At 58.0% G+C, this 26,549-nt stretch overlaps 1 protein-coding gene across 2 annotated transcripts in view; it reads right to left on the bottom strand.

Annotated features, from left to right (window-relative positions):
* NOL4L (nucleolar protein 4 like) overlaps positions 1 to 20,326 on the bottom strand; it is a 50,355-nt gene extending 30,029 nt beyond the window's left edge. Inside the window, exons 1-3 of one of the 2 annotated variants that reach the window (XM_052683772.1) lie at positions 20,011 to 20,326; positions 4,436 to 4,591; positions 1,369 to 1,480 (exon numbers count right to left, since the gene is read on the bottom strand). In XM_052683772.1, coding sequence (XP_052539732.1) covers positions 1,369 to 1,480; positions 4,436 to 4,591; positions 20,011 to 20,319 — 577 coding nt within the window. In that variant the 5' untranslated portion in view covers positions 20,320 to 20,326. Of the gene's footprint in view, positions 1 to 1,368; positions 1,481 to 4,435; positions 4,592 to 7,062; positions 7,546 to 20,010 lie in introns of those variants that run through there. The other variant, XM_052683775.1, reaches the window with a different exon arrangement.
* Between the last annotated feature and the right edge of the window lie 6,223 nt (positions 20,327 to 26,549).

Raw genomic sequence — 26,549 nt, 5'->3', positions numbered from 1 at the left:
TTCTGATCACATAGAAGTGTGTTGAGATTTGCTTAATGGACAGGTAGAAGTAGATAGGAATGACTTCATTTCTTTTTCTCACCACGTTAAACATTACGTACATCTGTCAGTCTGTGTGCATGCACACACACCCAGGCAATTTCCCTATGACCCCACCATTCTGTAGGTGGTTTGCTCCAGATGAATTGTGGAATACGTAGTAGTGAAATCAGATACTCCTCCCCAGTAAAAGTAATCTTATCTAATCTACTCTATGTGGTTTCACAGGTACTAAGTCACTATTTAGGTGCTATTCTGAGCAGAAGGGCATTTCTGTCCTTCCATTTCTGGTGGGAAAGGAGAAGGGCTTCTATGCCTGTTCTCTTCCTTTTGGGTTTACTTCCAAGAGAACTGGAAAACTTTGTGACAGTTGTTTGCTCCCTGCTCAGGGTCAAGCCAAATGCTCTGCTTGGTGTAACAGCTGGGTTCACCCCCAGAGAGACCAAAGGCCAAAATTTCCCTCGACCTAATTTGAAAGTGGGTCCTCAGCAAGCAGGGTGGGCAGGTGCTGTGCAGATGGAGCTTGGGCTAATAAACATCAGGGGGTTATCTGGGGCAGTTTCTGAAAAATAGAGCTTTGCACTTGATGAGGTAAACGAGTTTGTAATTCAGAAGAAAACCCATCCAAACATCAAACTTAACCATCTTCTCTAGAAGGAAACTTGGTCCCATCTTATGCTCTGCTCATAGCTCCTAGGCCTCAGAGCTGCAGATTGGCTCCCTCTATAAAAGAACTGTAATGAGCTAACTACCACAGTCACCATGCTAATTGGTTGTATACACAGGCATAATATAACTTTGATTACCAAAACATTTTCTGTTATCCAAAATGGGATCACGACGTGCGTATCTATTAATTACTGCCAATTTTTTCTTTATCAGAAACCTCAATTATTCAAACAGATTCACTGTCTTTCATTACCAAATTAATAGTTTAAAGAAAAAAAAAAAAACTTTAGGTCAGGTTTTTCCAGAGATCTGAGCTTCTACCCACGTACAGTTATGAGCTGATGGCAGACACAGCTGCAGTGCTTTTGACCCAGGCTTTGTGGGGTTGCACTGGAGAAGGGGAACCAGTGGTGGAACTGCTCAGAAGCAGAGCTGGGTTGGGCAGCCCCATCCCACTGCCTCTGCCAAAAACAGCGCCCAAACAGCGATGGACAAATGGACTTTAAGCCATTCCCCAAGCTTTGCTGTAAGAGCACACTGAAAATACACAGGGTTAGGAAATGCATTTGGCAGAGACAAATCTCATGAACGAAGCAGTCACTGACAGCTCTCAGTGTAGGGTGACTGCTGGCTCCGCTCGCACAGTTTGCTTGCCTTTACCTTTGGGCTCCAGTCCGTTGGAGTTGAAATGCATCCTCTTCTGGCACTCTGTGCAGCTCATCAGGAACCTGGTCACAGCTTCTCTTGGGAGAAAAGCATAGGTCTCTGCGATCTGGGAAAATAAGGAAAGGGTTGTATGTGCTGGGAGGGAATGCCTGAGGGCTGGGACGCAGCACGAGCACTGCCCTCTTAGCCTGAATCCCAGAACACAGCTGTACAAAGCTCCTGAGCACCGTAACACAGCAGCGTGCTGCTCCTGAACCCCATCTGTGGACTTCTTATGCAGCCCCTCCTGCCCAGAAACTCCTTCCTGCTCTGCTTGGGCTCTGAGCAGAGAGAAGTCATGGTTGTGTAAGGACTGACTGAGAAAGTTAGGGCTTTCCAGCTCTGTTTCACTGCTAATTACCATTGCCCTGCTAACCTGAAGAATGCATTAATCTTTTGGAAGGGCAGGTCACTTTTTCCCACAATGGCAATCAATTACTGTTCATAACACTTTGCACTTCTGTGACATATTTTACCTAGGGAATCAAAAACATTTTTACAAATAGTAATGAATAAAGTCCTAAACCTTTGTGGGAAAACTGTGGGAAACAGCTGAGGATGCATTTTTAAAATTGGATCCCTGAACACTGTATCCAGACCTCAGCACCCACAGAAGGCACCTGGAGGTCAGGAGCCCTCTGTTCCAAGCAGTCCCCATTAGCAGCAAGATCACAGCGTTTATAAAGACCAAGCCTAGATTATTTTCAGAAGGGAGGATGTGATTTTAACGTAAAGATTTCTGTAAGGCCATAAGAGACCACAAAACCTGTACAGCAAAGTCAGGGAACCTATCCCAGGTTCTCCTGCAGCTCAGCAGCCAGTGCTTTGCCTATGAAACAACTTCCAGCATGATATCTGGTCTTAATTGAAAGACATTAAGAGGGTGGGGAGTCCACCTCTTACTTTGGGGCTGGCTCCTACGGTTAATCACCCATCGCATTTGGTCTGAAGGCCCTGTCCCAGCACAGCGGTTCCCAAACCAGGGCCATGACCCCAACAGGGGTCACAGCACTTACAAGTGGGGTCATAAAGCAGACAGAAATCCAATTGTTTGGGCCTCTCCTCGGGCGGCAAGCCTGGCAGAAGCGGGGCTTCCAATGGGAAACAGCACAGCAGGGCAGAGCAGGGACGTTCCGGCCCCCTCCTCTGGCCCATAGGCACCATCCTCCCACCTATTTCATAACAAAATCAAAAACGCACACATTCCAAGCATTTTTCCTACCTCACGGGAAGGGGTGACGTTTAAGCTTTCTTGAAAAAAAACGAAGGGAAAAAAAAAAGCCTCGTGGAAGCAGCGCAGCCTGGGCAGGGCGGGGGGCTTGGCTGAAGCAGCAGAGCCCTGAGGCCCAGCAGAGAGAGGCGTCCACCTCCGCTGAGCGGCAGCAGAGCCCAGCCTTTGGCGCACACGTAAATGCCGTGCGGGTGGAAAGTTCAGGCAGGGACCTCGTCCCAGCAGCCAAATGGAGGATGCAGTGCTTGGTCCTCATGGGATTCTCCTGCCTAGATGCAGCCCTATCCAGCTCTGCTGTGACTGCAGGGATGCCCGGCTCTGCCGCTGCCTCTGTGAGGTATTTATCAGCGCTCCAGCACTCGGAGCACCCGCAGAAATGCTGACATTGAAGGGCCTGAATATTGCTGCTGGCAAATGCGGCGCGGTGGCTGCCCCTCCGCCTCGAGCAGGGCTGTGCCTGCGTCCCTGCCTGCTCTGCTCCAGCAGAGCCCCAGCTCCCGCTGCAAACGTTCAGCTAATTTTAGTGATACAGTTGTTATTTCTCAGCTGATTTGATGCTCTGCAGAGCAGACAGCTTCCCTGATGAGTTATCTCCCATCCAAACTCCCTTTCTGATTGCCTCCCTCCGGAGGTCAGGGACAAGGGCAAACTCTCCAGTGCCTCTCTAATCACAAATGGAGGGCAGCAGGGAGGCAGGAGGGGCCGGCAGGATGTGGCCACGCAGTGCGAGGCCCCTGGGTGCCATGCTGTGCTGCGGGAGGAGCTCAGCTGGGAGGGAGGGCGAGAGGGAAGCGTGCTGAGCAGGATGCAGCCTGCTCCCAGGGCACGGCTTTGTGCTTCTGAGAGATGAAGCAAAGGGATCAGGGAAGGGTCGGTGTGGTCTGCAGGGCACAAAGCACTGTGCAGTGACAGCAGAGAGGACCCGCAGGGTGGGGGCTGCACAGCCAATGTCACGTGCAGCATCAATGGGACACGACAGCCCCCAGCCCTGCACTGAGCCTTGCACAGCCCCAGGGTGAGCACACAGCAAGGCAGCTCCCTAAAAGGAGGCACGTAGCAGGCGTGAGCTGTGCCAGCCACATGTCTCCAAGCGACCCAAGTCCTAGGCTGCAGGATTTGTGAGAGCAGCTTGGATTTGGACCGTGAATTCAAGATCTTCTTGCACCAGAAGAGCCCAAATATTTGCATCGAAGGGCTGTGCAGAGTCAGGAGAAACGGCAAGCTCCCTGGAGAAGCACACTTCAAGCAGAATTATGCCTGACCTAACTAGAGTGGTTTCAGGATGGATAGATCTGGTTTTCAGCACCGGGGAGCACCTGAGCAGACCCAACTCGGGAGCTGCCTCCATTTTGCAGAGCAGGGAGCCAAGGGCAATGCTGTGGTGCAGCACAGGGCTGGGCTCCAGCCGAGCCCCAGGGCCCTTCCCTGGCTGCTGCTGCCCCAAGGCCCTGGGGACAGCGGATGGCACAGGGGAGGCAGATGGCACAGAGCAGCGGGGGGGGGGGTCTGGGTAAACATCCCCTCACATCAGCAACACTGAGCATTTCTTTTTTTTTTCCCTTTTCCCCCAGACATGTACAGTTGCCTTTGTATAATTCATTTGGTCTTTCCTCCTCCAGCAGCCGTGCTGCTGCTGCGGCCCCGTTTCCCGTCTCCCTGGCGCAGCTGCTGTGCCTTTAAGCAGCCCCTTTCTCACGCCTCCTCGTGCAGGCGAGCGGCCCCACTGCCTCCGGCCTCCCCTGTGAGCAGCAGTGGTCCCCTGTGCCCGTCCCCCCACAGAGGGAGTCTCACCGCTCGGTAGGTTTTCTTCTGCCCAGCATGTTTGGGTGCTTTGCCCGGCTCCGTCGAACTCTCCACATGCATGGAGTAAATGATGTCAAAGAAATCTTCCACCACAGCCACGCGTTTCAGAGAGATGCCCTCGGGCTCCGACAGTCCATCTGCCCCCTACAACAGTGCAGGCAAGTCGAGTTAGTGTCAGCGGTGGGTGACAGGGGTGACGAGATGGGCCCGGGGCTAACGCGATGGCGGGGGCAGAGCTGCAGCATGCTGGCCCCGAGCTGCCGCGGGCGCAGGGGAAGGGGGGGGGTGAGAGCTCCGGGAGGAGGATGCTGTGGTCAGGGCAGTGGCTGCTGCTGCTGCTCTGCTGCTCACGCTGCCAGGGAAATTGGGCCAGGAATAAAAACAAGAGAAGGGTCCAGAATCACAACATCCAGAGTCACAACCAAGCGAGAAATGTAATTTTTGTAATTTTGCTAGGCTGGGAATAGGCAGGGGAAGCTCTTTGGGCCCGCAGGGTGCTAAACCACCTCGGGAACCCCTGGAATGCGCGTGCTATGAGTAGGGTTGAAGGCAGTCCCCTTGAACACCACCAATAAGCAGGACAAGATTGCACGGCGATGCCAGGATGCGGCCCCGAAGGGAACGAGGCGGCATCGCCCTCCTTCCCCGCGCTGACCTTCCCGCGGCACCCTCCCTCCCTCGCCCACGCGGAGCAGCTGAGCGCTGGCAGCGGCAGCACAGCTCTTTGTGTCAGGATGTGCCGGGGAGCAGGAGGCTGCATGCAGCTCAGCGTGGCGACAGACTGGTGGGAGTGGGAAGCGCGGAGCAGCGCTGCTCCAAGCTGGCTGCAAGGAGCAGAACGAGCTCGCATAGCAGGGGGGCTGTGGGGCTGCCCGGGCGCTCCCGGCACAAAGCACAGCACCAGGGGAGGGTTCTGGAAGCTGCTCAGGCTGCGCCATGAAATACGCCAGCATAGGATTTATATAAAGATATATTATACACACATTCCTACAAATACTCCTATATACAACACACCCCTTTGAGGCTTGCTTTCTGAAAAGAAGCGCACAGATGCAGCCCAGTTTGTACACAGCAGGCTGGTGAACGGCAATCTGCACTTACAGGGCTGAGCCCCTCTCCTATGAAGACAGACTGAGGAAGCTGGGAGTGTTCAAACTGGAGAAGGCTCCGAGGAGTCCTCACTGCAGCCTTCCAGTACTTGAACGGAGCTTATAAACAGGAGGGAGACTGACCTTGCATGGGCAGATAGTGACAGGACAAGGGGAGATGGCTTTAAACAAAAAGAGGGGAGATTTAGGTCACATGTGAAGAGGAAATTCTTTACTTGGAGGGCAGCAAAGCACTGGCACAGGCTGCTCCGAGAAGTGTGGGTGCCCATCCCTGGAGGTGCCCAAGGCCATGGATGGGCCATGGGCAGCCTGATCTGATAGGGGGGGCAAGGAGGGGCAGCCAGTCCACAACAGAGGGTGAGGCAGAGGGGCTTTGGGGTCCCTTCCAACCCAACCCACTCTATGATTCCATGATCTAAATGACCTGCAAACTATCTATTTCATGTGCATTCACATCTGTGAATGCAGGCAGAGGTCTGCGTGCAGAGGGAATATCCCACCTCCCAGCCTTTATTGTTTTGTTGTTGCTTTTGGTGGATGGGCTTTACATTCCCACACAGCCTACAGATCGAATAAATGCTGTTAAGTCTCCAGTCATCGGAATCTTAAAAAAACCCAATCCTTCAGAGCAATGGTCCCTGCTGAGGACTCCCACAAACTGGGAAGCAGCGTCGGTCAGCTCCTCACCCCAACTGCAGAGCAGAGCACTCATGCATGGCATGATGTATGGGAACTGTTGATCACAGCCTGAACCTCTGATTGACCACCTGAGGCAAGCAATGAGTCAGCTGGAGGAACACAGGTGAAGGCAATTCACCTGTGCTACCGGAAGGGATGGAGCCTGGCTGCAGCTCTCCAAGATCCTATATAAGTGCTGACTGCCACTGAGGAAGGATCTCTTTTTGGAGATTGCTCCTTGTGGAGTTTGCTGTGAGCCTACGACACTGGTGAGCATTTCCATCTATTTTGATTATCTTTCCATTGCACTAATCTTAATAAGTCTAACCTCTGTATACCTATTGACTGTACACCTATTGACTGTACACGTGACCACAGGGGTTCTCCTCCACAACCCAACCACCACCTTCCCCTGGGTGCCCCAACTGAGCCTTATATAAAGGTGGCTGCAACAAAGAGAATATTGAGAGCGAACACAAGGGGCACGGCGCAGGGCTGACGTGGTGGGGGTCGGGGAACTTTGCCTGAGGGAGGGTTTCTGAGGAATAGATCTAATTTCTTCTGTCACTGTTCAGGGAGTTTCACTTTAATCCAGGGCATGGGTACTCCCTTGCCAAGGAGGAGCAGGCATTAGGAGCCTTCCTACTGACCAATAATCCTCAGAGCAGGGTTGAAATGAGGATAATTAGAGAAATGGGACAAAGGAAACTGCACCAGGAAAAAAAGGACAGGCAGACAAAACAAGCAGAGCCCTCAAAACTGAGGTTGCAACCAACTGCACATGCAAACCACTGTTTCCGGGGCCACCTGACCAACAGAGAGCCTCACCCCTGCAGGGCTGGTGGTTGCCTGTTTCCTCCTGGGTTTTACAATGCCTGCAGCTAAGGGCTCCACGTCCCCTCATCGTGCTCTCTGTGATGCTTATTCAGTTCTGGGAAGCAGGTGAGGTGTGAGCATCAAATCCACTGGATATCAGAAGCCATATCGAGTTGGTGATTCTAGGATTACCAAGGTTCATCAGTGGCAATATAACCAAATGTTGACTCAGGATTTAAGAGGACACATGTGCTATGTGTTACCTCTCCAAGGGCCTGTGCCCCTCTCTTTCTTCCTTCCACACCAGCACTGCTCATGAGAATTCAAGGCATGAGTCACAGCCCATAGTATCTCAGAACGGCTTAAAAGCCATTAGGTTTAAAAAGCAATAAAAATCAGTTGGGATGAAGGCAGATGAGAACAAGGGATGCTTTTGCCCCCTTCTGGTGTTGGGGCTATACTGGAAGCTGCCTGCCCCCAAAGTGCATAAAAGACTCAGGAGCAGAACTCAGCCTGCAGACGCGGCAGTGCCAGCAGGAGCCTGGCAGAGCAGCCCTTCACACCTCCAGGCTCCCTGCGTTGCCCTGAGCTGCCCTCCATTCCCCCTCCCACCCTCCTGTTCCCGTCTCCTGCAGACCTCCCTCCTTCCCCTCTCCCCACCTCCATCACTCCCTAACCCTCCTCACCCCTTTCTCCCACGTTTCCCACCGGCCCTCTGCTCCCCGCAGCCCTTTGTTTCCCTCTGGTTTCGTTTCCTCGCTCGCCCCCGTTTCACACTTCACATCTGCTTTACCCCCATCCAGCGGCCTTCCTCAGCCCCCGCATCTCCTCCCCGCCCCAGCACCCTGCAGCTCATCGCCGAGCTCCGCTCCCCGCGCACATCGAGGCCATTCGGTTCTCCTCCCCGCACCTTTGTTCTCCGCTCGCCGCCCTGCCCTCTCGCCCCAGTCCCCCGTGACCCAACCGCTCGGGCGCGGCCGTCCCCTTCTCTCCCTCCCTTCTCGGCGCTCCGCCGGGGCCGCCCCGGAGCGCCCAGGCCGGGCCCGGCGGTGCCATCTGCCGCGGCGGCGATGAGGAAGGGCCGCTCCCCCCCGCCCGGCCCGGGCTGAGGCCCCGGCGGCGGCAGGTAGCGGCGTCGCCATGGCAACCGGCGGGGCCGCGCGCTGCCGGCGGTAATCCGCTCCCCCGGGCCGGGCCGGGCGGCTCCGCCTCGCGGCGGGAAGGCGGCGGCCGGCGGGGGCGGCCGCGGGGAGCTCGCGGCCCGGCCCGCACCGGGCCCCGCGGGTCGGCCGGCAGCCCCCGTTCGTCCTACGGGCCCTCGGGTTCCGTTCCTCAGCGGAGGGAGCGGGGCCGAAGGGCGAACGCCGCGTGCTGCGGGGCGGCAGGCCGAGGGCCGGCAGATCTGCCACCTGATCTGCGCTGACCCCCCGTCCGCCCTGCGCGAAACCGGAGCCGGCCTGCCTCGTGTGCCCTGCCGAGCCGGCCGACCCCACGGCCCTTCCCCGCTCGGTTCTGGGACGGGTTCGGCCTGAGCGAGGCAGGGGTGCGGCTCCCCGGCCGTCATTGCTGTTGGACGTGGTGTACGGGCCCGAAAGGAGCTCAGGAGGGGCCCCGCCTTCACTCGGGGCAATCCCTGCCCCCATGCAGGGCGCTGAGCCCCGCTTCACCGCTCCCCAGGAAAGCGGTGGCTGTTCTCAGCGGGGTCACACGAGGGCCGTGGGGGTGCAGGAGAGGGAGCGGGGTAGGAGGGAGCTGCTTCCCCATCTGCTGTGCTCAGCGGCAGATAACGGCTCCAGCGCACGGAGCTGATAGCAGCCGAACTGAGCTTCCTGCGAGCAGAAAGCCACTTCCTGGCACTGCACGGCCTGGTAATGGCTGAGCTCCGCGTGCTGTCCGTGCAGCAGACCCTCTGCCCTTTCCTGCTCATGTGAAAATGCTCATCTGGGACACAGCATCTCCCGCTGCACGGCACAGCCTCTCTCAGCACGTTAAGCTCTCATTTCCCATGGCTATCTGAGGACGCTGTCACGCTCATCCCCAGGGACACCCGCACGGCATGGCTGCACCGAGCCACCTTCCCCCCCGGGTCACATTCACACAGTCAGGACAAGGGGCAGCACCGGCCCCTCTGTGTGCCACGCTGCAGGTTGGGACCAGGCTCCCATCTGCCATCAGCAGCCCCCAGCTGCCCGTGACAGTTCCCTCTGCTGTGCTGCCAAATACCTGCTTGGAGATTTGCAAGCTCGGTGTTGTGCCTTTCTAATTTCCTGTCAGTTGTGTTTCGTTCTAGGGAAATCTTTTCATTCTTCTCCCAAAAAATGATCAGTTGGGAGGAAAAAGCGGTGGGTACTTACAGAGGACAAAAGTGGTAACACACAGCAAGTGAGGTTCTGCTGCACATCAGAACAATCCCCTTCAGAGCCCTGAAGGATGCAGCTCGTGCCATCCATGCACACAGGTGCTGTGAGCCCACTGCTGCACAGCCCTCAGCACCGGGCCGGATGCTTCACCCCAATATGGACCCTTACAACTTTTGATCAAGAAACAGTTCTTGGTGGTTCTCGTCTCTGAGAAGTCAGCCCTTGATTGGCTTCTATATTTAGGTTTCTCCAGGGCTTTAGGAAGTTCACTCCTCATGGTATTTAGGTGTAGGATGAAAGCAGCTTTTGCGGGGGATATGTTAAACCACAGCAGGCTCCCTCGGCTAATGCTGCAAGGGAGGAAGGGCTCCTTTCCTAGAGCTTCCCTGTTCCTCCTGTCCCTCGTAAGGTGCGTGCCTCAGGCACAGGCCCTGGGGAAATGCTCAGCCAGGGAAAGCATCAGTTGCACTACTAATAATAAACAGAACTCATTGGGGGAGTATGGCAAATCTCCCTCTTCAGGATTTTGCTCCTTTTTCTCCTGGATTTTTCTATTTTTTCCTGCACAGATCGGATGGGAAAACAGAGGAGAAGCAGTAGCTAAACTGCTGGTAATGTTTCTCTATGTTACGCACTTGCACAGCACGTTGTACCAAGCAGATGTGTAGCAGTCCCCTCCCTGCAGCACAACCAGCCCAGCGGATCCCCACACAGCCCAGGAGGGGCAATTCCTGTGGGAGAGTCCCAGGGCAGATGGAGGAGCGCTCCCTGGGCTCCACGCTTCCTCTGGCCAAGCCCTGCAGAGCAGCATGCCCAGCGCCCACTGCCAGCCTAGCACTGCTGCCCTGCATTGTTCCTCTAAGCAGCATGGCACACAATACTTTTTCTTCCCAAGGTAAATACTTCCTTGTCCGGGGGAGCCGAGCGCATTATTTTTAGATGGCAAACAAAGCTGAGGTGTGTGCCTTTCACTGGGGACAGTGGCCTCGCAGAGCAAGCTGCTCCTCCAGCAGCCACAGCTGAGCCGTCTCTGTGAGCCCTTTGCTCTGACCTCAGCTTATTTCTCTGCCAGCTCCCAGGGCTCTGCATGAAAACGCAGCTGCCTGGGAGGGGCGAGCCTGGAAACGGCAGCGGGGAGGGCCCAGGTGGGGTGCAGGATCTGTGGGTGCCAAGGTGCTGCCGGTGGGGTGCAGCGGGTGCAAGGGAGCAGAGGATGCTTTGCTGGATGCAGGGCAACGGAGCTGCAGCCTGGAATCTGAAAACCTGAAAGACTGTACCAGGTGGGGGATGGCACGCTGCTGGGCCCCGCAGCCCCACAGCCTGGGGCAGCCTGGCATGGCTCAGCACGGCCTGATGCAGCCTGCAGAGGGGTGATGGGGTGCAAGAGCCATCAGCCTCGAGGGAACAAAGCGCAGGGTGCCCAGAGCAGGGCTTGGCTCTGCTTCCATTGCATTGGGCTGGGTGAGGATCGGGGCAGCCCTGTGACACAACGCCCAGCACTGCCGCACAGGTGGCACCGACACTGCGGTCCAGTGGCTGCTGTCATGCTGCAGTGGTTTTGACTGTTTTGAATTAAGCAGAGTTTGTGTGAGTTTGGGGCTTTTTTTTTTTTTTATATATACATCGATCTGTAACAATTGCTTAATGTCATTTGGATCTGTTTTACGTGGTTTGGGGAGGTGTGCTGGGGGATGGGGAGAAACTGGGTTTGTAGTTAGAAGAACATATAAAACAGCATTGGAAGAGCACATTAAGTAGCATTCCAAAACAAATCTACAGATATATACTGAAAATTACATATTGAATATAGAGATAATACTGAAATACATCGCTGCAACGCTAAGAACATGCTTAAAGGTGGCTCTTCCCTACAGCAGCTCATTGCTGCAAACAACCTTCCCAGCGCTGTGGCAGGAATCTAACAAAGATCACATCCAAAGTAAAACCTTTCAGATGGAGAGGAACAGGCAAGGTCACCCTTTACAGTAAGGTCACCCCTTGTTCCAACTGGGAACAGACTGAGCAGCACTGGGGCAGCCACACAGCATCCTCGTACCTGCATTAGGACATGGCTATGTCAAAATGGAACTCTGTGGGAGGAGGCAGAGCGCAGCAGTGCTCGTCAGGGCAAGCAAAATTATGTAAAGTGAGTTACAAATGATGCTACAGCAAATCAAGGTCAGGCCAGGCTGGGGCCAAGCCCCAGATGATGGTGTCCTGGTGTCAGCTCATTGTTCCCCAGTGATGCAGAGGACATGGGCCACCCTAAGAACATGCTGACAGCTTGGGAGTGTGGGGGGGCTCAGCCCCTCCTCCAAGATCTGACCCTCCTCACCAGATAAGGGCACTGAGGACCTAAGCATGCTGTGCCTTTCTTCTGTCTTCACCCCAAAAGCAGTGCCAAGCCACAGCAATTACACTGGACTCCATCACCACCTTTAGTGATGCTGAACAAAACAAAACACGCAGCACCCACCCCCAGTGACAGTGGGCTCCTGACGTTGTCACCATACTTATTTACTCTGGGACCAGAAAAGGCAGCCGTCCTGCACAGGGGCTGGGAGGGAAAGGTGACTGAACTCTGCCCAATGTCTGCACTTGGGAAAACCCCCTGTGAATGTGGCTTCTTTCCACCACAGCCACACACGGCAGACCCCAGCTCCTCCAGGAATTCCCAAGTAACCTGGGCCAACCCAATAGATTTTTTTGAGCTCTCGGCCAACGCTACACATAGGGAAGCCAAAGTTGAGCATGCTGCTCAGTGCTGGCTGCTCTGTGATGGCAAAGCTAATCAGTGGGCCCCTCTCTTGGGTCGGACGCGGTCCAGCAGCATCCCATCACATCTGGTCCAGCAGCCACAGCACTGCAGGTCAGGGACATGGGTAAATCCACACAGCCACACAGCTGGGCTCCCACGGCTGCCTGCGAGCCTCTGTCTTGCAGCAGGGATGCTGCTGGGGAGTAGAAGAAAGGGAGGGCAAACCAAATGGGGCAGGGGAGGCAGACAATTAATGCAACCTGCCCTCCGCGTGAGGACTAAATTGGCAGCTGACAGGTTATAATCTGTGCAAGCGAGATCTTCACAGGAGAGGCGAAGGCTCCATTGGGGGCCAATTGGATGGTTAATTAGGAGAACAAAGCAAAGGATTTGCGAAAATGTTTATGAAACAGTGTTTTGCAAGGAAGCCTCTGAGAAATGCTCACCGGTGAGGAGATGGTTTTGGTTAGGAGGGGGAAACACAAGGGTGAAATAGCAGAAGCAAGCACTGAGACAGAAAACAGCAGTGCGAACGTCCCTGAGAGGGACAGGGGATTCCCAAGCATGGTGCAATGGGGAAGGACCCTGTGACACCTCATTTTTCTAGAAATACACGGGCCGTGTTCTCCTCTTCCTGCCAGCCCCGTCCCCACCCCACGACCAAAAGGCAGGACAGCACAGAGCAGCCTCCGCAGGCAGCCAATGGGCGAGCCGCTCGTCTTGTAGAGACAGGGCACGAGGAAAGCAATTAAACCGAAGCTTTGATTAGGACTCACAGATGACTGCTTGTGTTAGAAATGCCTGCGCTTCTCTAAGCATCTCGGCTGTGGTGAGAGCAGGCCGGGTCCCCCATCCCCTGCTTGGTGCTGCTGCTGCTGCCACAGGAGCGTGACTGATGCTCTCTGTCCCACACACAGCTCCAGAGCTCAGAGGTAGGAGCCAGTTGCTAAGAGACAGGACTGTACTTTCCAGCCCACATCCAGACCTTTGTCACCAGCTCAAGGGCTTTCTGCTGGATCACAGCTCTTGGCGCAGGTGAGCTGGTGCAGGCAGACCTCCTCCTCCTGCTGCTGCACTGAGCTGCCAGCACCCCAACCGGGAATGGGCACGGCACGGCCGACACAGGGACCAGCTGCCCTGGCTGGGTGCTGCCAGACCCCCCCTAATGCCCTGCTGCAAATGGACACCAGCACTCGCAGCAGCACCAAAATCCAGAAGAGCTCGTGTGCCCCAGATGAGCGGATGACCCAGAGTTTGCTTTTAGATCACTCATCATTCAAATGCAAGCCAAACAAGGAGTCCCTACCTTTTTTTGTTTTGTTTTCCTTTTTTGGGGTAGTGGCTGTTGGTTGGAATTTACTCTTTAGCCCAGAGTCACCACATTTAGCAAACAGAACACCCAACCTGCCCCATCCTTCCCACTGTAACCTCTCTGACAGCAAGGAGAGGGTTTGAGATTGGAGAAGAATTGCGTCCTGGGCTGCCAAGCTGAAACAGAACAAGGGCGAAGGGAAAATCATTTACACAGCATCTCTGGTACAGGCCCTGTATCGTTCTGGTACAACATAACCAGCCTGTCCTAACTTCTAATGGCTGCTGCCTTAATCTGAGATGTGCAGGAGAGAAACGACTACTCCAAACCTCAGCTATTACTGCCTGCTCCCATATACACGCACATACATTCTGCAGCTTTTTCTTCTCAAATAAATTGCTCCTCTTTGGCACCAGCCATAAAAGTGGAAGTCAGCAGCATTCCAACAAAGACAGCAGTTCTGGCCCACAGGTACCTCGCAGCTACAATCAGCTAATTAGATGAGACACTGAAACTCAGCAGCGACTTTGGCCCATCTTGGTCCAGTTGTTCAGAGGTGGGCACAGCTAATATAAGATTAGGGGAAGATCGTTGCTAATTTGCTTTGAAGGAAGGTTCTATGATTCTATGAAGATAAATTAGTGCCTATTGCTCTGTCCCAGCAATGCAGACAAGGGCTGGGGGAATGGATGCACCCGTGATGCTCCATGGTTCTCTGTGTCCTCCCCACCATTTGTTCTGTCCATGGAGTTTATATAATGCACACACGCTGTATCTTGCTGCTGACAACACAGAATCACAGAATGGCCAGGGTTGGAAGGGACCTCAAGGATCATGAATCTCCAAACCTCCTGCCACATGCAGGGCCACCAACTTCCCCATTTAATACCAGACCAGGCTGCCCAGGGCCCCATTCAGTCTGGCCTTGAACACCTCCAGGGATGGGGCATCCACAGCCTCTCTGGGCAGCTGTTTCAACACCTCACCGCTCTCTCTGTGAAGAATTTCCCCCTGACATCCAACCCAAATCTTCCCTCCCTCAACTTAAAAGCATTTCCCCTTGCTGCTGCCATCAGTGCTGAGCTCCTCGTTAAAGCAAGGCCCCAAGTGCCTGCATGCCTCTGCCATTTGCAGGGACAGGATATAACCTGAAGAACCCCAGCAGCTTCTCGCTGGGCCTGGCTTCCCTGCCCTTCCATTTAAGCACCATTTTTAACAAGGTCTTACAGAGCTGTGCTTCATTTGTTTCTTTTTTTCCCTTCTCCAGTGATATGAGTGGTTCATTGAGAAAATATCAGGGATCCTCCTGGAACTCAGCTTCTCTCAGCTCAGCAATGCCACAGTGCGTCTGGAATCACGGAGATTGCACAGCACAGAGGATGGAGAGAGATTATTCTTTTAGGAACTGTTCATTCAGGCCTGTGGGAGAGGCTGGGGCCATCCAGCACAGAATGCAGGACTGTCAGCAGCATCACCCTCAGCACCAGCAGTCTTCGGCAGTAAAATCTGCTGCCAGCACCGTGCAAACATGGGGGCTGAAGATGGAAGCAATACTGTGGCAGGAGACTTCCTCTGGGTTCGGTTACAGGACCACACACCCAGCAGCACTGTGCTGCTCTCCTAAGGGTACATCTGAATGTCAGCCTGCCATCGGCACAGCTCCCTGCAAAGCCAGTGCTGCCCTGCACGGGGGGGCTCTGTCACAGCAGGTGAAGGCTCTGCGTGCTCTAAGTAAGGCTGTGCCAGAGAAGTAAGAGACTATTTCGCAGATAATGCCCTTAGGCCCATTTGCCTTGTCTGAGGCTCTTCTGAACAGCCTTAATTTTATTTTTTTTTTTATCATGTGAAGTCCACAGAAGGTCTAAGTGGTTATTCACAATAGTGAAAACCTTCTGTTGGCTCACGTTCTTGGAAGTCATAGCCGTGCAGCTTTGGGGGGCACTGAATATGAGCACTGAAGTGTACTTGCACCAGGAAAAACATAGCCTCTATTAACTGCTGGAGCAGCATCTTTATAGCATGCCCAGCTTCTCAGCTCGAGCTTTCTGCCACTGTGCTGTGCTGTCCCGAGGCCGAGCACTGCAGCTTTCAGCATCATGGCCTTCGCACGCTCCAGCAGCACAGCATCCCTGTCTCTGGGAACTAAAATGTACTTGGGGATGTGCTGCAGTGGGTGAGCTGGTGTCCCATGTGATGCTCTTCCTGCTGCCAGTGAAAGGCCTGCATCCATTTTGCTTTTTGGTCTCATTCTGTTCTCTACAGCGCTCTTCTCTGCTACAGAACCTCCCCACGGATGGATTTCACCGGGTGCAATTGTGAAATGATTTCCAACACCTGGTTCTGGGGGAGCCAGCATAGGTGAACCGCGCCGGTACAACAATAGCAACCCACCCTCACAAATGTCATCGGCCTTTTATTAATGCCTAAAAGAACTCCAGAACCTCGTGCCAGCTCTGCAGGGGACAGACAGCGAGCAGGAAAGCAACATCAAATTGCAGGCAGTGCTGCAGAGCCTACCCAATCCCCAAGCTCTGCACAATACCCCATGGGTCAGCCTGATGCGAGGCTTCCTTGCACCTCTCCCCACAGCCCCTCTCTCGCCCAGCCTGCACCATGGGCTGCCATGCCAGCAAAGGGCACGGGAAGGGCAGCACTGATGGAGAGAAGGGCATGACCCCTCCTGCAGCCGGGCTGGGGTCTGGGACTGGCCCTGCCCTGCTTCACACTGAGCTCCAGTGCTGCTGAAGGGCTGCCTGCCCCTTGTCGCACTGCCTGAGTGATGCTAAATGCTTCGGACAGGAGGGACAAGAGATTATAAGGAACTGCATTTTAGCACCTTGTCATGAGCAAATTCTCCCAGTTCTCAGCAAAGCTGGGATGAGGGGAGCCCCCACCGAGCAACGGGGCAGGCAGATAACGGGGTGCATTGCACCTCAGCTCTCGCCACGCAGCGAGGGAACTGCAGCCTTGGGCACTTTGGGACAGCCATTGTTCACGCCGCAGCAGCACACAGCACACAAAGCTGCCCTCCTCAGCACAGCCTCAGTGCCCGGACCTGCAGGCAGCGCCCAGCCCGAGCTGAGCTGTCACACAGCCACGTCCCACACCGCCGCACCTCAGCCGTGAGGGGCTTTTTTAATTGTGTGTGTTAAACGCCCAGCATCTTTGGGACGTTCATCTGGGAAAAAGAAATCCGAACAGCCTCTGTGCCAGACATCCGTCCGCACTGCTGCTCCTATTCCCAGTGCATTCTTTGAGAAGACCACCATCTGCTCCGGCCACCACCTAAGGCAGATGCCCCCTTCTCAGCGCACAGTCACAGCTCTCAAGCCACCCAAATCTGATTAGGCCTGTTCTGATGAGAGGCCTGGAGGAGGGCAAGGGAAAGTTCCTCGGGAGAGAAAATAATAACCACGCGGTAATGATGTTTTCGCTACAGATGCGCTGAAAATACACAAGCCAGCTCGAGATGCATAAACCAAAAGGTGCTGCTCTCCCTGGTTGCTGCGGGGCTCATTATTTTCATTTTTGCCTTCTTTTTTTTTTTCCCCCTCCTCTCTAAGGAGCGGCCCCAGCCCTGTTGGGGGCCTGCCCTTATCCCCACCGCTGCACGTTGTGCTCCTCAGCACCTCTCCTCCAGCTCTGGCTGTGGCACCTCGGAGCTCCTGGAGCAGCCCAAAGGTGCCCCCATCCACACTGCCCCCAGCCAGGGTATTTCTGCTCAGCCCTTCCATCGTGGGACGGACCTGCAGGACGCAGGAGAACAGGCACGGGACGGGCGGTATCAGGTTGCTGCACGGCCAGGAGAAAGCACGCAGCACACCAGCCCAGGAGTATTTGGGAAAAGCAGCAGAATGGCATGAAAGCAGAGAACGCGCTTTGCTGTTGAGCAAAAAGCTCAAATTATTTGACTGCATGCATGAAAGAAATGAAATCCACCCACAACACCAACCCAAAGCACTGAAGACCAGGAGAGCACCGAATTATCAGCAGCCGAAAAAAATCCCTATTAAGTTATCTCTCCATTGGAGAGCCACTCCAGGCAAAACCAAAACCCAGCAAGCGCATCCATCCAAAACCAACGTGGGATTCCCTGCAGAGAGCAGCACTGGGGGTGTGGGGGGGAGGAGGAGAGGAGAGGAGAGGAGAGGAGAGGAGAGGAGAGGAGAGGAGAGGAGAGGAGAGGAGAGGAGAGGAGAGGAGAGGAGAGGAGAGGAGAGGAGAGGAGAGGAGAGGAGAGGAGAGGAGAGGAGAGGAGAGGAGAGGAGAGGAGAGGAGAGGAGAGGAGAGGAGAGGAGAGGAGAGGAGAGGAGAGGAGAGGAGAGGAGAGGAGAGGAGAGGAGAGGAGAGGAGAGGAGAGGAGAGGAGAGGAGAGGAGAGGAGAGGAGAGGAGAGGAGAGGCAGAAGCCAACCCCATCCCCAGTGCTGGAGGATTTGGGGGGAGCACTGACAGCTCCTCCCTGCAACCCGTGAGCGGCTCCGCACAGCACTGCCGGTCCCAGCTCGGGGCAGGTACAGCACACAGGCTGCAGGAAAGACAGATATCTTTGCCCTTTGGAAATAAATCCAGCCGTCCCTCCCGGGCATGCCTGCTTTTTGTTGGCAGGCTGTACGGAGCCTGGGTGTAGCTCCTATCTGTAGCCTGCAGGGACTGTGGCGGGGGAGATGTGGGGGGCCTGGACGCGCTCCTCGCTGAAACTTCATCTGTGCGGGAGCCCTTTGGGAATAAGCAGGCTGGCAGCGGGCTGGTGGAGCTCCTGACCCTAAGGACTCCGCCACGGACAAAGGGGAGGGGATGTCTGGCCGGTGGTGAGGCTGGGGGAGCCCGGCGGCGGCCTCCGGGGTGCCATGACTCTGCAGCATTTGGATGGCGTGGGATGGAGCGGACGGAGAGGTGGGGGGAACCCTGGGGAAGCACAGGATGTGAGGATGGGGTTCGGCTCTCGGCGGTGCTCGGCGGAGGAGAGCTGAGAGAACGGCTCAAAAAAAAAAAAAAAAAATCGCCAAGAATTTTTTGGGGGCATGGAATGGGGGAGGGGGGCTGCAAGGGGAGAAAGAAAGGAGCCTCTGAGCACCACGAAGGGAAAAGGAGAAATAATGACCCTTCCCCCTCCCCCCAATAATAAGGCAGACCAGATGGGAGGTAAATAGTGCGTTTAGAAGCATTTGCCACAGATGGGCTGCCCTCAATGGAAGCATCCTCCAGCCACATCAATGCTGGAGTCTGTGTGTGCACAGAAAACACTGCACCCTTTAGAGCAGCGGCAGCAGCAGCAGCAGCAGCAGCGGGGAGAGGAGGGGAGGGACAGGAAAAAAAAAAAAAAAAAAAAAAAATCTCTCCCGGAGTCCTTCTGTGCCCGGCGGCCCGGAGCAGCCCCGGCCGTAGCTGCGGGCCGGTCCCAGCGGGGGCGGCGGGGCCGGGGCGCTCCCGTGCGCGCGGGGCCGGGGGGCCGCGAAAGTTGCGCGTTTCCCTCCGCGCCGGGGAGCCGAGGGGAGCGCTCGGGACGGGAACAATGGGGAGGCGGCGGGGCAGCCCCGAGCGCGGCGGGGCGGGGGGCAGAGGGCGGCCCGGTGCGCCCCGAGCCCGGCGGGGCGCCGAACAATGAGGCTCCGGCGGGGGAGTTTCCCGGGACGGGCGGGCGCGGGGAGGGGGGAGGCAGCTCTGATCCGGGCTCTGCCGCTCCCGCACCCCCCGGGGCAACGGCCGCAGCGGCCGCGCGGGGCGGGCAACGCCGCGGGACGGCGGGGCCGGGCGAGCCGCAGCGGGCCGGGATCGCTTCGCTCCGCGGCGGCGGGGCGGGCAGGGCGCGGCAGAAGCGGACGAGGAGCGGGGGGGGTGAGGGGGGGGAAAGAGGTTGCCGGCGCCCCCTCCCCGCCGCCGCTCTGCCCTTGACTGCAAACCTGTCTCCGGCCGTGGGGCGGATGGGAAATGCAGGGCGAACGTGATCGGACAGGGCGAGGGGGGGTGGGGGGCGGGGGGGGCGGCGGGAGCCCGCAGCGGGCGGTGGCGGCGCGGTCCCCCCCGCCCCCCCGCGGGGGCAGGTGCACGGCGGCGGCGGGCGCGGGGCACCGCCGCCCTCCCCCCCTCCTTTCCTCCCTCCGATCCCCTCCCGTCCCCTCCCGCCGCTGCCGCCGCCCGCTCGGGGATGGAGGCTGCGCCGGATGGGACGGGGGCGGGGGTGCGAGGCTCCGGGCGGGCGCCGCTCGCCATCCGCATCCCGACGGGGTCGGGGCGCGGGGGCGCGGCGACTGCCCCGAGGCCGCCGCCCGGAGCCCCGGGGGCTGCGGGAGCGGCCGGGCCCCGCGTCGCGCCCCGCATGGGGCATGCGCGCTCCCGGCGGCGCGGCGGGGCTGGGCCGCCCGGTGCTGACGGGACGGGGCCGGCGCGGCGCGGGCGGGGGCCCCGGGGGTGCCCGCCCGGTGTACCCCCCCCTACCCCTTCCCTTCCCCGCCCGCACCCCCGGGGAGGACAGACAGACACGGACAGGCAGACAGACAGACACAGACCCCCGGGCACGGAGCGCACTAACCGTTCCCGTTTTCACCGGCACATAAACCACCACTTGACCCATCTTCGTCGCCTCCCTGGTGCCGTTTCCCAGGCGGAAGCCCTTGGACCGGACCCAGAACTGGAACTTGCCTTTCTCCCCCCCGCCGGAGCCGCTGCCGGAGCCGGATCCCCCCTGCAGCACCTCGGCGATGCGCTGGTACTTGCTCCGGGTCACCGTCTTGGTTTTGGCCGAGTCCCCATAGGTGCGCAGGCACCAGTCCCGGAACTGCCGCCCCAGCTCGCTGTCCCCGGGGCGGCTCCCCCGCAGCAGCAGCGGCGGTTTCGGCATCGCCCGGTGGCGGCGGCGGCGGCGGCGGCCCCGCGCCCTGTCCCGGCGCGGCGTGCGGTGTGCGGCGGGCGCTGTGCGCTGCGCGCTGCGCGGCGGAGCCGGGGAGGCGCGTCGAGCCCCGGCGCAGCGCGGCCCGGGACGGACTGCGGGGGCGATGCCCGGGAGGGGCCGCGGCGGGGGAGCTCCGGGGCTCGGACGGCGACCCGGGAGCCGGGCGGAGGGAGGCACCGGCGGCGCCAACAGCAGCAGCAGCCGCTCCTGTCACAGGATCACAGGCGGCTCCGGCTCGTCCCCCTCCCTCCCTCCGCCCGCCCGCCCGCCCGTCCCTGCCTCCTCCGCCCCCTCCGGCCGCCTCCTCCTCTCAGCGGGATCCCACCTGTTAGAGCGGCCGCGCCGCCGCCGCCGCTGGGCCCCCTCCCTCCCACGGGCCGGCCCGGAGCCGCGGTGCCCCACTGCCCTCCGCCCGGCCCGGAGCCGCGCTCTCCTCCCCTCCCCTTCTCTCCCCTCCCCGCCCGCCCGGCCTCGTGCTCCCCGCGGTCGGCCCGGAGCCGCGGGCACGCGCTGCGCTCCCGGCCCTCCCGCCCTCGCGCTCGCCCACCCCCGGCGCTGCCCCGCGCTGCCCCCCGGCCCGGCCCGGCCGCGGCGGGACGCCGGACCCAGGGGGCGCCCGGGGGCCGGGCCGGGGGGCGGCCGAGGCCGGCGGAGGCGGCGCGGCGGGGCCGGCGGCGGGGGCGCTCGGGGGCCGGCCCGGGGGCGCGGGGCCAGGTGTCGGCCCCAGACAAAGGGCCGGGGCCGGCTGCGGCGCGGCGGGGCGCGGGCGCACGTGTGCGGCGGGGCCGCGGGCCGGGCGCGGCGGGGCCGGGCGGGCCGGCGGAGGCGGGCACCTGCCGAGCCGCAGAGCCGGGGAGGAGCCGCGGGGCAGCGGCAGCCGCAGGTCCGCCGCCCGCCGGAGCGGCCTGGCGCTGCCCGCGGGGGACGAGGCGGGGACCGCCCCGCGTCGCAGGTCCCGGGCCGGGCTGAGCGCGGCGCTCGGAGAGAGGCACCGCCGCTCCCGGGACGGGCGCGCCTCTGTCAGCCTCGGGGCTGGAGACAAAGACCGGAGCCCGGCCCCGCGCGGGGGTGGCACGGGGCTCCGGGGCCGCGCTCCGCTCCGCCGCGGCCGGGGCGGCCCCGCGCTCGTCCGCGCTGCGCCGCACGCATTGGCCCGGCCGGTCTCCGCGGCGGGATGGTCCCGGCGCTGCCCCGCGGAGACCCCGGCCCCGCACGGCGGCTCCGTCCCTGCCCGCTTCTTTCCCCCCTGGGTTCTCTGGTGGTGGCAGCCTCCGCCAGCACCGGGGGCAAACGGGATGCGCCGAACCCGGTGATTTCTCACTCGGTGCACGCGTGGGCCGTGTTTCTCGTGGTGCCATGTGCCCGCTCCGTGTCTGCCCGTCCGTGCCACGCCTGTGTGCCGTGCCAGTATGCGGCAGTGGCACGCTCCTGCCCCGTGCCAGTAGAAGTACGGGTGAGCGGAGGAGGTGGGAGCAAGATGTGAGCCTGGAGAAGGGAGCTGACGCGGGCACGGAGGTGCAGGCGGGGGTACTTGGCTGCTTGCTGCCCTCACCCCGCTCCCTTAACCCGTCCGACACATCCCCGAGCTGACAGTTGGGTTTGCCTCGCTGGAGGCGGCGCGGTGACAGCAAGGTGCCGTCTGTCACACGGAAGCACTGAAATTAATGATTGAAACGTGCCGCTGTGAATCGCGTTGAGCCCTTCTACCCTGTTAGGTCTCTGGTCGGCTCTGAGCCATTTCCCGGTGCCGCCATCCAGGCTGTGCAGAGCCCGGAGTGACACCTATGGAGTGGGACAGGGGGAGTGCAGGAAGTCCCAGTTTGGGATTTTCTATCCGAAGGCACACAGCACAGGGTGCCTCGAGGAACTTGCTCACGCGCTGCAGTATTTTTGCTGACCACTAAAAATAAGATGGACATCCTTTAAAGCCTCGGTCAGCCGTGGAAGCACGGCTTTCTCAGGGGACAGCTGCAAGGAGCAGTTGGGGAAGGGTGGAAGTGGCAGAAAAGAGAAAAATGCTCTGCATGATTGGGATCAGTGGCCAACTTTCTGGCACAGGCGAGGTCAGGCTCAGCACATGGGTGTCTTGCGGGGCTCAGGGCAGGGACCTTTTCCCATTCTACTTTCCCCAGTGATGAATTGACAGCCTCCCGGCCATGGGAGGTGCTGCACAGTGCTGGCTCCAGCAGCACAGGATGGGGCGTTGTGTGGGTAGGGCTGTGCCATGGCAGGAGCAGGAAGGAGCACGTTGGAGGCTCAGTCTGTAGGAGGATGCGAGAACTGCTAAACCCTGCGTGGGGTTCCGGGAGGACCCCTCATAGATGGGCCCAGAGCTCAGCTCCCTGCTTTGGGTCCCAATCCAGCACAGATCCAACAAGGCTTTAACTTGCGCTGCATGGGTAATCTCATGACATGCCAGATCATAACGCATGAAATTGAGGCCACTCTTGTCCTTAAAAATAGAAGGGGAAAGGAAAAAAAAATAAGTGTGTTTGGTGGCGCTGGCATTCAGGCTCTCAGTTCTGGATGACAGACACCGTTGTTGAGTGCAGAGGATCTGCTGAGGGCTCCTTTGCACACAAACACGTGATAACGGCCAGTCCAGGGCTGCTCACGCTCTGAAAGTTGTCCTCACTCACTGCCAATTAATATGAACTGGCCATCGCTTCTCTTTGTAAAGCTTTGCCACGCAGGGTACCCCAGGCTGTGGGCTGTCGTGTTGGTTTATGATCATTCTCTCACCAGGAGAGACATAAAAATGAGGGAGTTGGGAATTAGTGGTTGTACCACCCAGCAAATACTCCGCTGGGAACGTGAAGGAGGTTTGGCTGAAATGGGAGATGAGCTGAGGGGCTGCAGTGGGGTTCTGCAGCATGGGGAGCGTGTGGGGAAGGTAAGCGGTGTGAGCTGTGAGGTCTCTTCTCATGGCAGAAGAGCGAGGGTCCCCATTTGGAGGAGAGACACATGGAAGGACTTCAGGAAAAGAAAAGGAGAGATAAACACGTGTGCTGCAGAGGATAAGCCTGAAACCGACTGTCAGGAGCCAGAAAGATGCTTCCTTTGTGGCCATTTCATTCCTCGCCGTGGCACTCCGGCCTTCCTTTGAAGTGCTGATGTTTATCAGGGCCGGGGCAGCACAGCACTGTGCATGGATGGATCCAACCCAGCGATATCCCATCGCTTCCTGCCTTCCCCTCTGCTCCGACCCCACAGCTGCTCTCCATACCCGGCCCCGATCCATGCAGCGCTGCAGGGCGCCGGCCAGGTGGGCACCGTGATGTTTTGGAACAAATAATCACAGGGGGATTAGTTGTATTTTGAAACAAATGTCACAACTGAGCGGTATCCTGGGCGACTGGGCAGCTCCCTTCGTGGGAGCCGCAATGCGGAGGTGGATGCGGAGAGGGAGAGGTTTGTGGACCGTCAGGAAATGGACACAGGGAAGAGAACCGAACTGCAGCACTGCATTGGACAGCTAGGAAGGAACCAGTAGTGTAAATCCATGCTTGGCTTTGGAAGGTGCTAACAAAGCATGGCAGCAGCTCCCTGGGATCGCCCCTGGAACATCCCACTGGGCATCACTGCTGGTCCATTCCTCACACAGCGGCTCTCATTCTCCAGTAGTGCCAACTCTGAGGTTTTTCCAAGTAGAAACTATTCCTGACTTTAATCAAAACCTAATTTAGATCCGGGTCAGATAAAAAGTTGAAACAGCTAAGGGTAGTCCGCAAAAAGCCCGCATTCCTTCTGGAGCCCATTGAATTTCTGTCTGTGTCACAGCACCAAAACATTATTTGGTGTCTCCTGCCTGGGACCGAGGCAAGTTGAGGAGTGGGAGCTACAGACTGAGCTGGGATTTGTGGGAATAACAGGTGCTGCTCCCACCTTCTTACTCCAGCTTCAGAGCTCTGGGAATCAGACCACGTGAGTGCTCAGTTGGTGAGTGTGGGGGGAAAAAAAGATAGGAGAAAAAAAGGGAAGGGGAAAAAAATGCAGAAGAAGGAGTGCAGCAGTTTCTGGTTGGACTGAGACCCACCAGGTGCTGGGGCAGAGCGGGCAGGGGCTGCACTTCGGGACTGCATTACATCCCTGCACTGGGTGAGGACATCAGTTGGCACCTGCCTGCACTCTGCATACAGCACTGCACCTCAGGGTCAGCGCGTTTGCTGCTCTCCTCTTCGTCCTTCAGGAGAAAGAAGAAAAACCTCAGCCAGGAGGAGATGTCCGGGAGCGGCTGCATGGACGTGGTGTGAGCAGAGCTGGAGGGGACAGGTGCAGGGAGATCTCATCGTCTGTGTGGCAGGGAAATGATGTGCATTGAAAACAGCTGTGCGGTTTGGGAAGTGAAACGGTGAGCTCAGAGCAGCGCAGGGATGTGGGTTCTTGTGCTCTCAGCCCAGAGGAGCGGCTCTCCTTCCCTCTAGGTGTCATTCGTTCCTCTATAGGTGCATCTGTGTGGGCTGTCCTCCCCCATTGCCATTGTCCTCCTCTGAAATCCATGCTGTGGGTGTGCTCTGGCAGCAGCTGCAGCTGCAGACATCTGCAGGGGCTTTGCCTGCAGTGCTCTGAGGTCAGGGCACTGTGGGACAGCAGGGCAGCCATGTTCCTAGCCTGCCTCTATCCCACCTCCTCACGCCAAAACGCTCAGACAAAGCTGTTAACTGACAGAAGATGGTCCTCACTGTGGCCCTGCCTGTCTGGGGGGCTCACTGCAGTGTGAGCATCGCTGCAGCAGCACATCCTGCAGGGCTGGGTGCTGGGAGAGCCCCGTGGGATGGGATGCTGCTCCTTCCTCCCAGCTCCAGCAAGACAGCAGCTGAGTGGGCACTGAGGCGACTATTTCCTTTTTTATAGGGACAAATGGTTAGGGTTTGTTTTTTTTTTGCCAGATTTCTTGGTATCTTCCCAGGGGTGCCAAAGGTCACCCCGGTCCCAGGATAACGTGAATTCTGTGTCACACTGGGCCTCAACGGGTTAATTTTTGTGCTTCTCTCCCCAGCTCGCTGCGGACTCTGGCTGGGACAGAACATCTGTCTGTTGCTATGGCTGCAGTACACTTGAAGGGGATGACTGGATAATTATTGCAAACATCCATCCTGCCTGATGTGCTCCTGGACCTTGCTGGCCCAAGCGAGGGGCAGCGGCCGGGCAGCTCCAGAGCCGGCCTTGGCCACGGGGACCCTACCTAGGGACGGCGCCTTGGCAACACCTTTTCATTTGCATAATTAATGAGGCCGAGGCTGCAGTGCTCCTGGGAAATCCGTCGCAGAGCAGCAGCGATGAAATGGCACGGAGGGCTCGAGCCTTCTCGGCGGCTCAGAGCTCTGCCCCCAGCTTTGGGGCTGGCAGGGGGATGTTCTCCTGTTCCCATTCATTTACCGCCCACTTCTATGGGAACAGATTGCTCCGGGCCCGATCCTGCACACACCTCCTGCAGGCGTGGGCTCTGGGTACAGCGCTGGGTGCAAACCCACTGCCTGCAGCACCGCTGTGCCTGCCAGGCCCGGCCCTATGCCTCGTGTCCCGGCCTATTCCCACATCTGAAATAACACAGCAAGAAATGACACTGAGGTTCCCCGTCTGACTCGGTGCTGCTGCGCTCTTTGCCCAGCCGCACAACTTCAATGCGTCCATTGTATGGTTTTTTTTTTCTGTTTATCAACAAGTGGAGGGACAGTATGTCAGCAGGGGGGAGAGCCGGGGCTGGGATGAGCATGGGTGTCCTCACCCAGGGCAGCATCACAGCATCACAGCAGGGACCCTCTGTGGGGCTCTGTGGGAGCCAGGCTGTGCAGGACATGGCAGCCCTGCTCGCCCCAGCGCCTGCGACATTGGCAATACGTAATCACAGAGTGCCAACAAATCAGAACAGAACACAACAGAACTCATGTCTGCTTCGTGCCCACAGGTGCAATGACTGCGGAGCACTCCCCAGGACTGGCGCCTTGCTGGGAGCTGGGGCAGATCTGTGAGCCCCTGCACGGCCCTCTGCGATGGGAGGGTGATGGGAAGGGCCACATGCTGCTCCTGGCCCTGCCTGATCGCTATCGCCCCAGCAGTTTTGTGTATGATTCAATAAACTCCTTTGCTTGCACAACTTACTCGATTCTCATCAGCATGACTCAGGTGCAAATGATCCGCTCACATTAGCAAGGGAGAGAGTCAAACCCCACGGCTGC

Source organism: Tympanuchus pallidicinctus, unplaced genomic scaffold (assembly GCF_026119805.1).
Source record: "Tympanuchus pallidicinctus isolate F22 unplaced genomic scaffold, pur_lepc_1.0 scaffold20, whole genome shotgun sequence".
Taxonomy (NCBI): Eukaryota; Metazoa; Chordata; class Aves; order Galliformes; family Phasianidae; genus Tympanuchus; species Tympanuchus pallidicinctus.
This window is presented reverse-complemented; position numbering and strand designations above follow the sequence as displayed.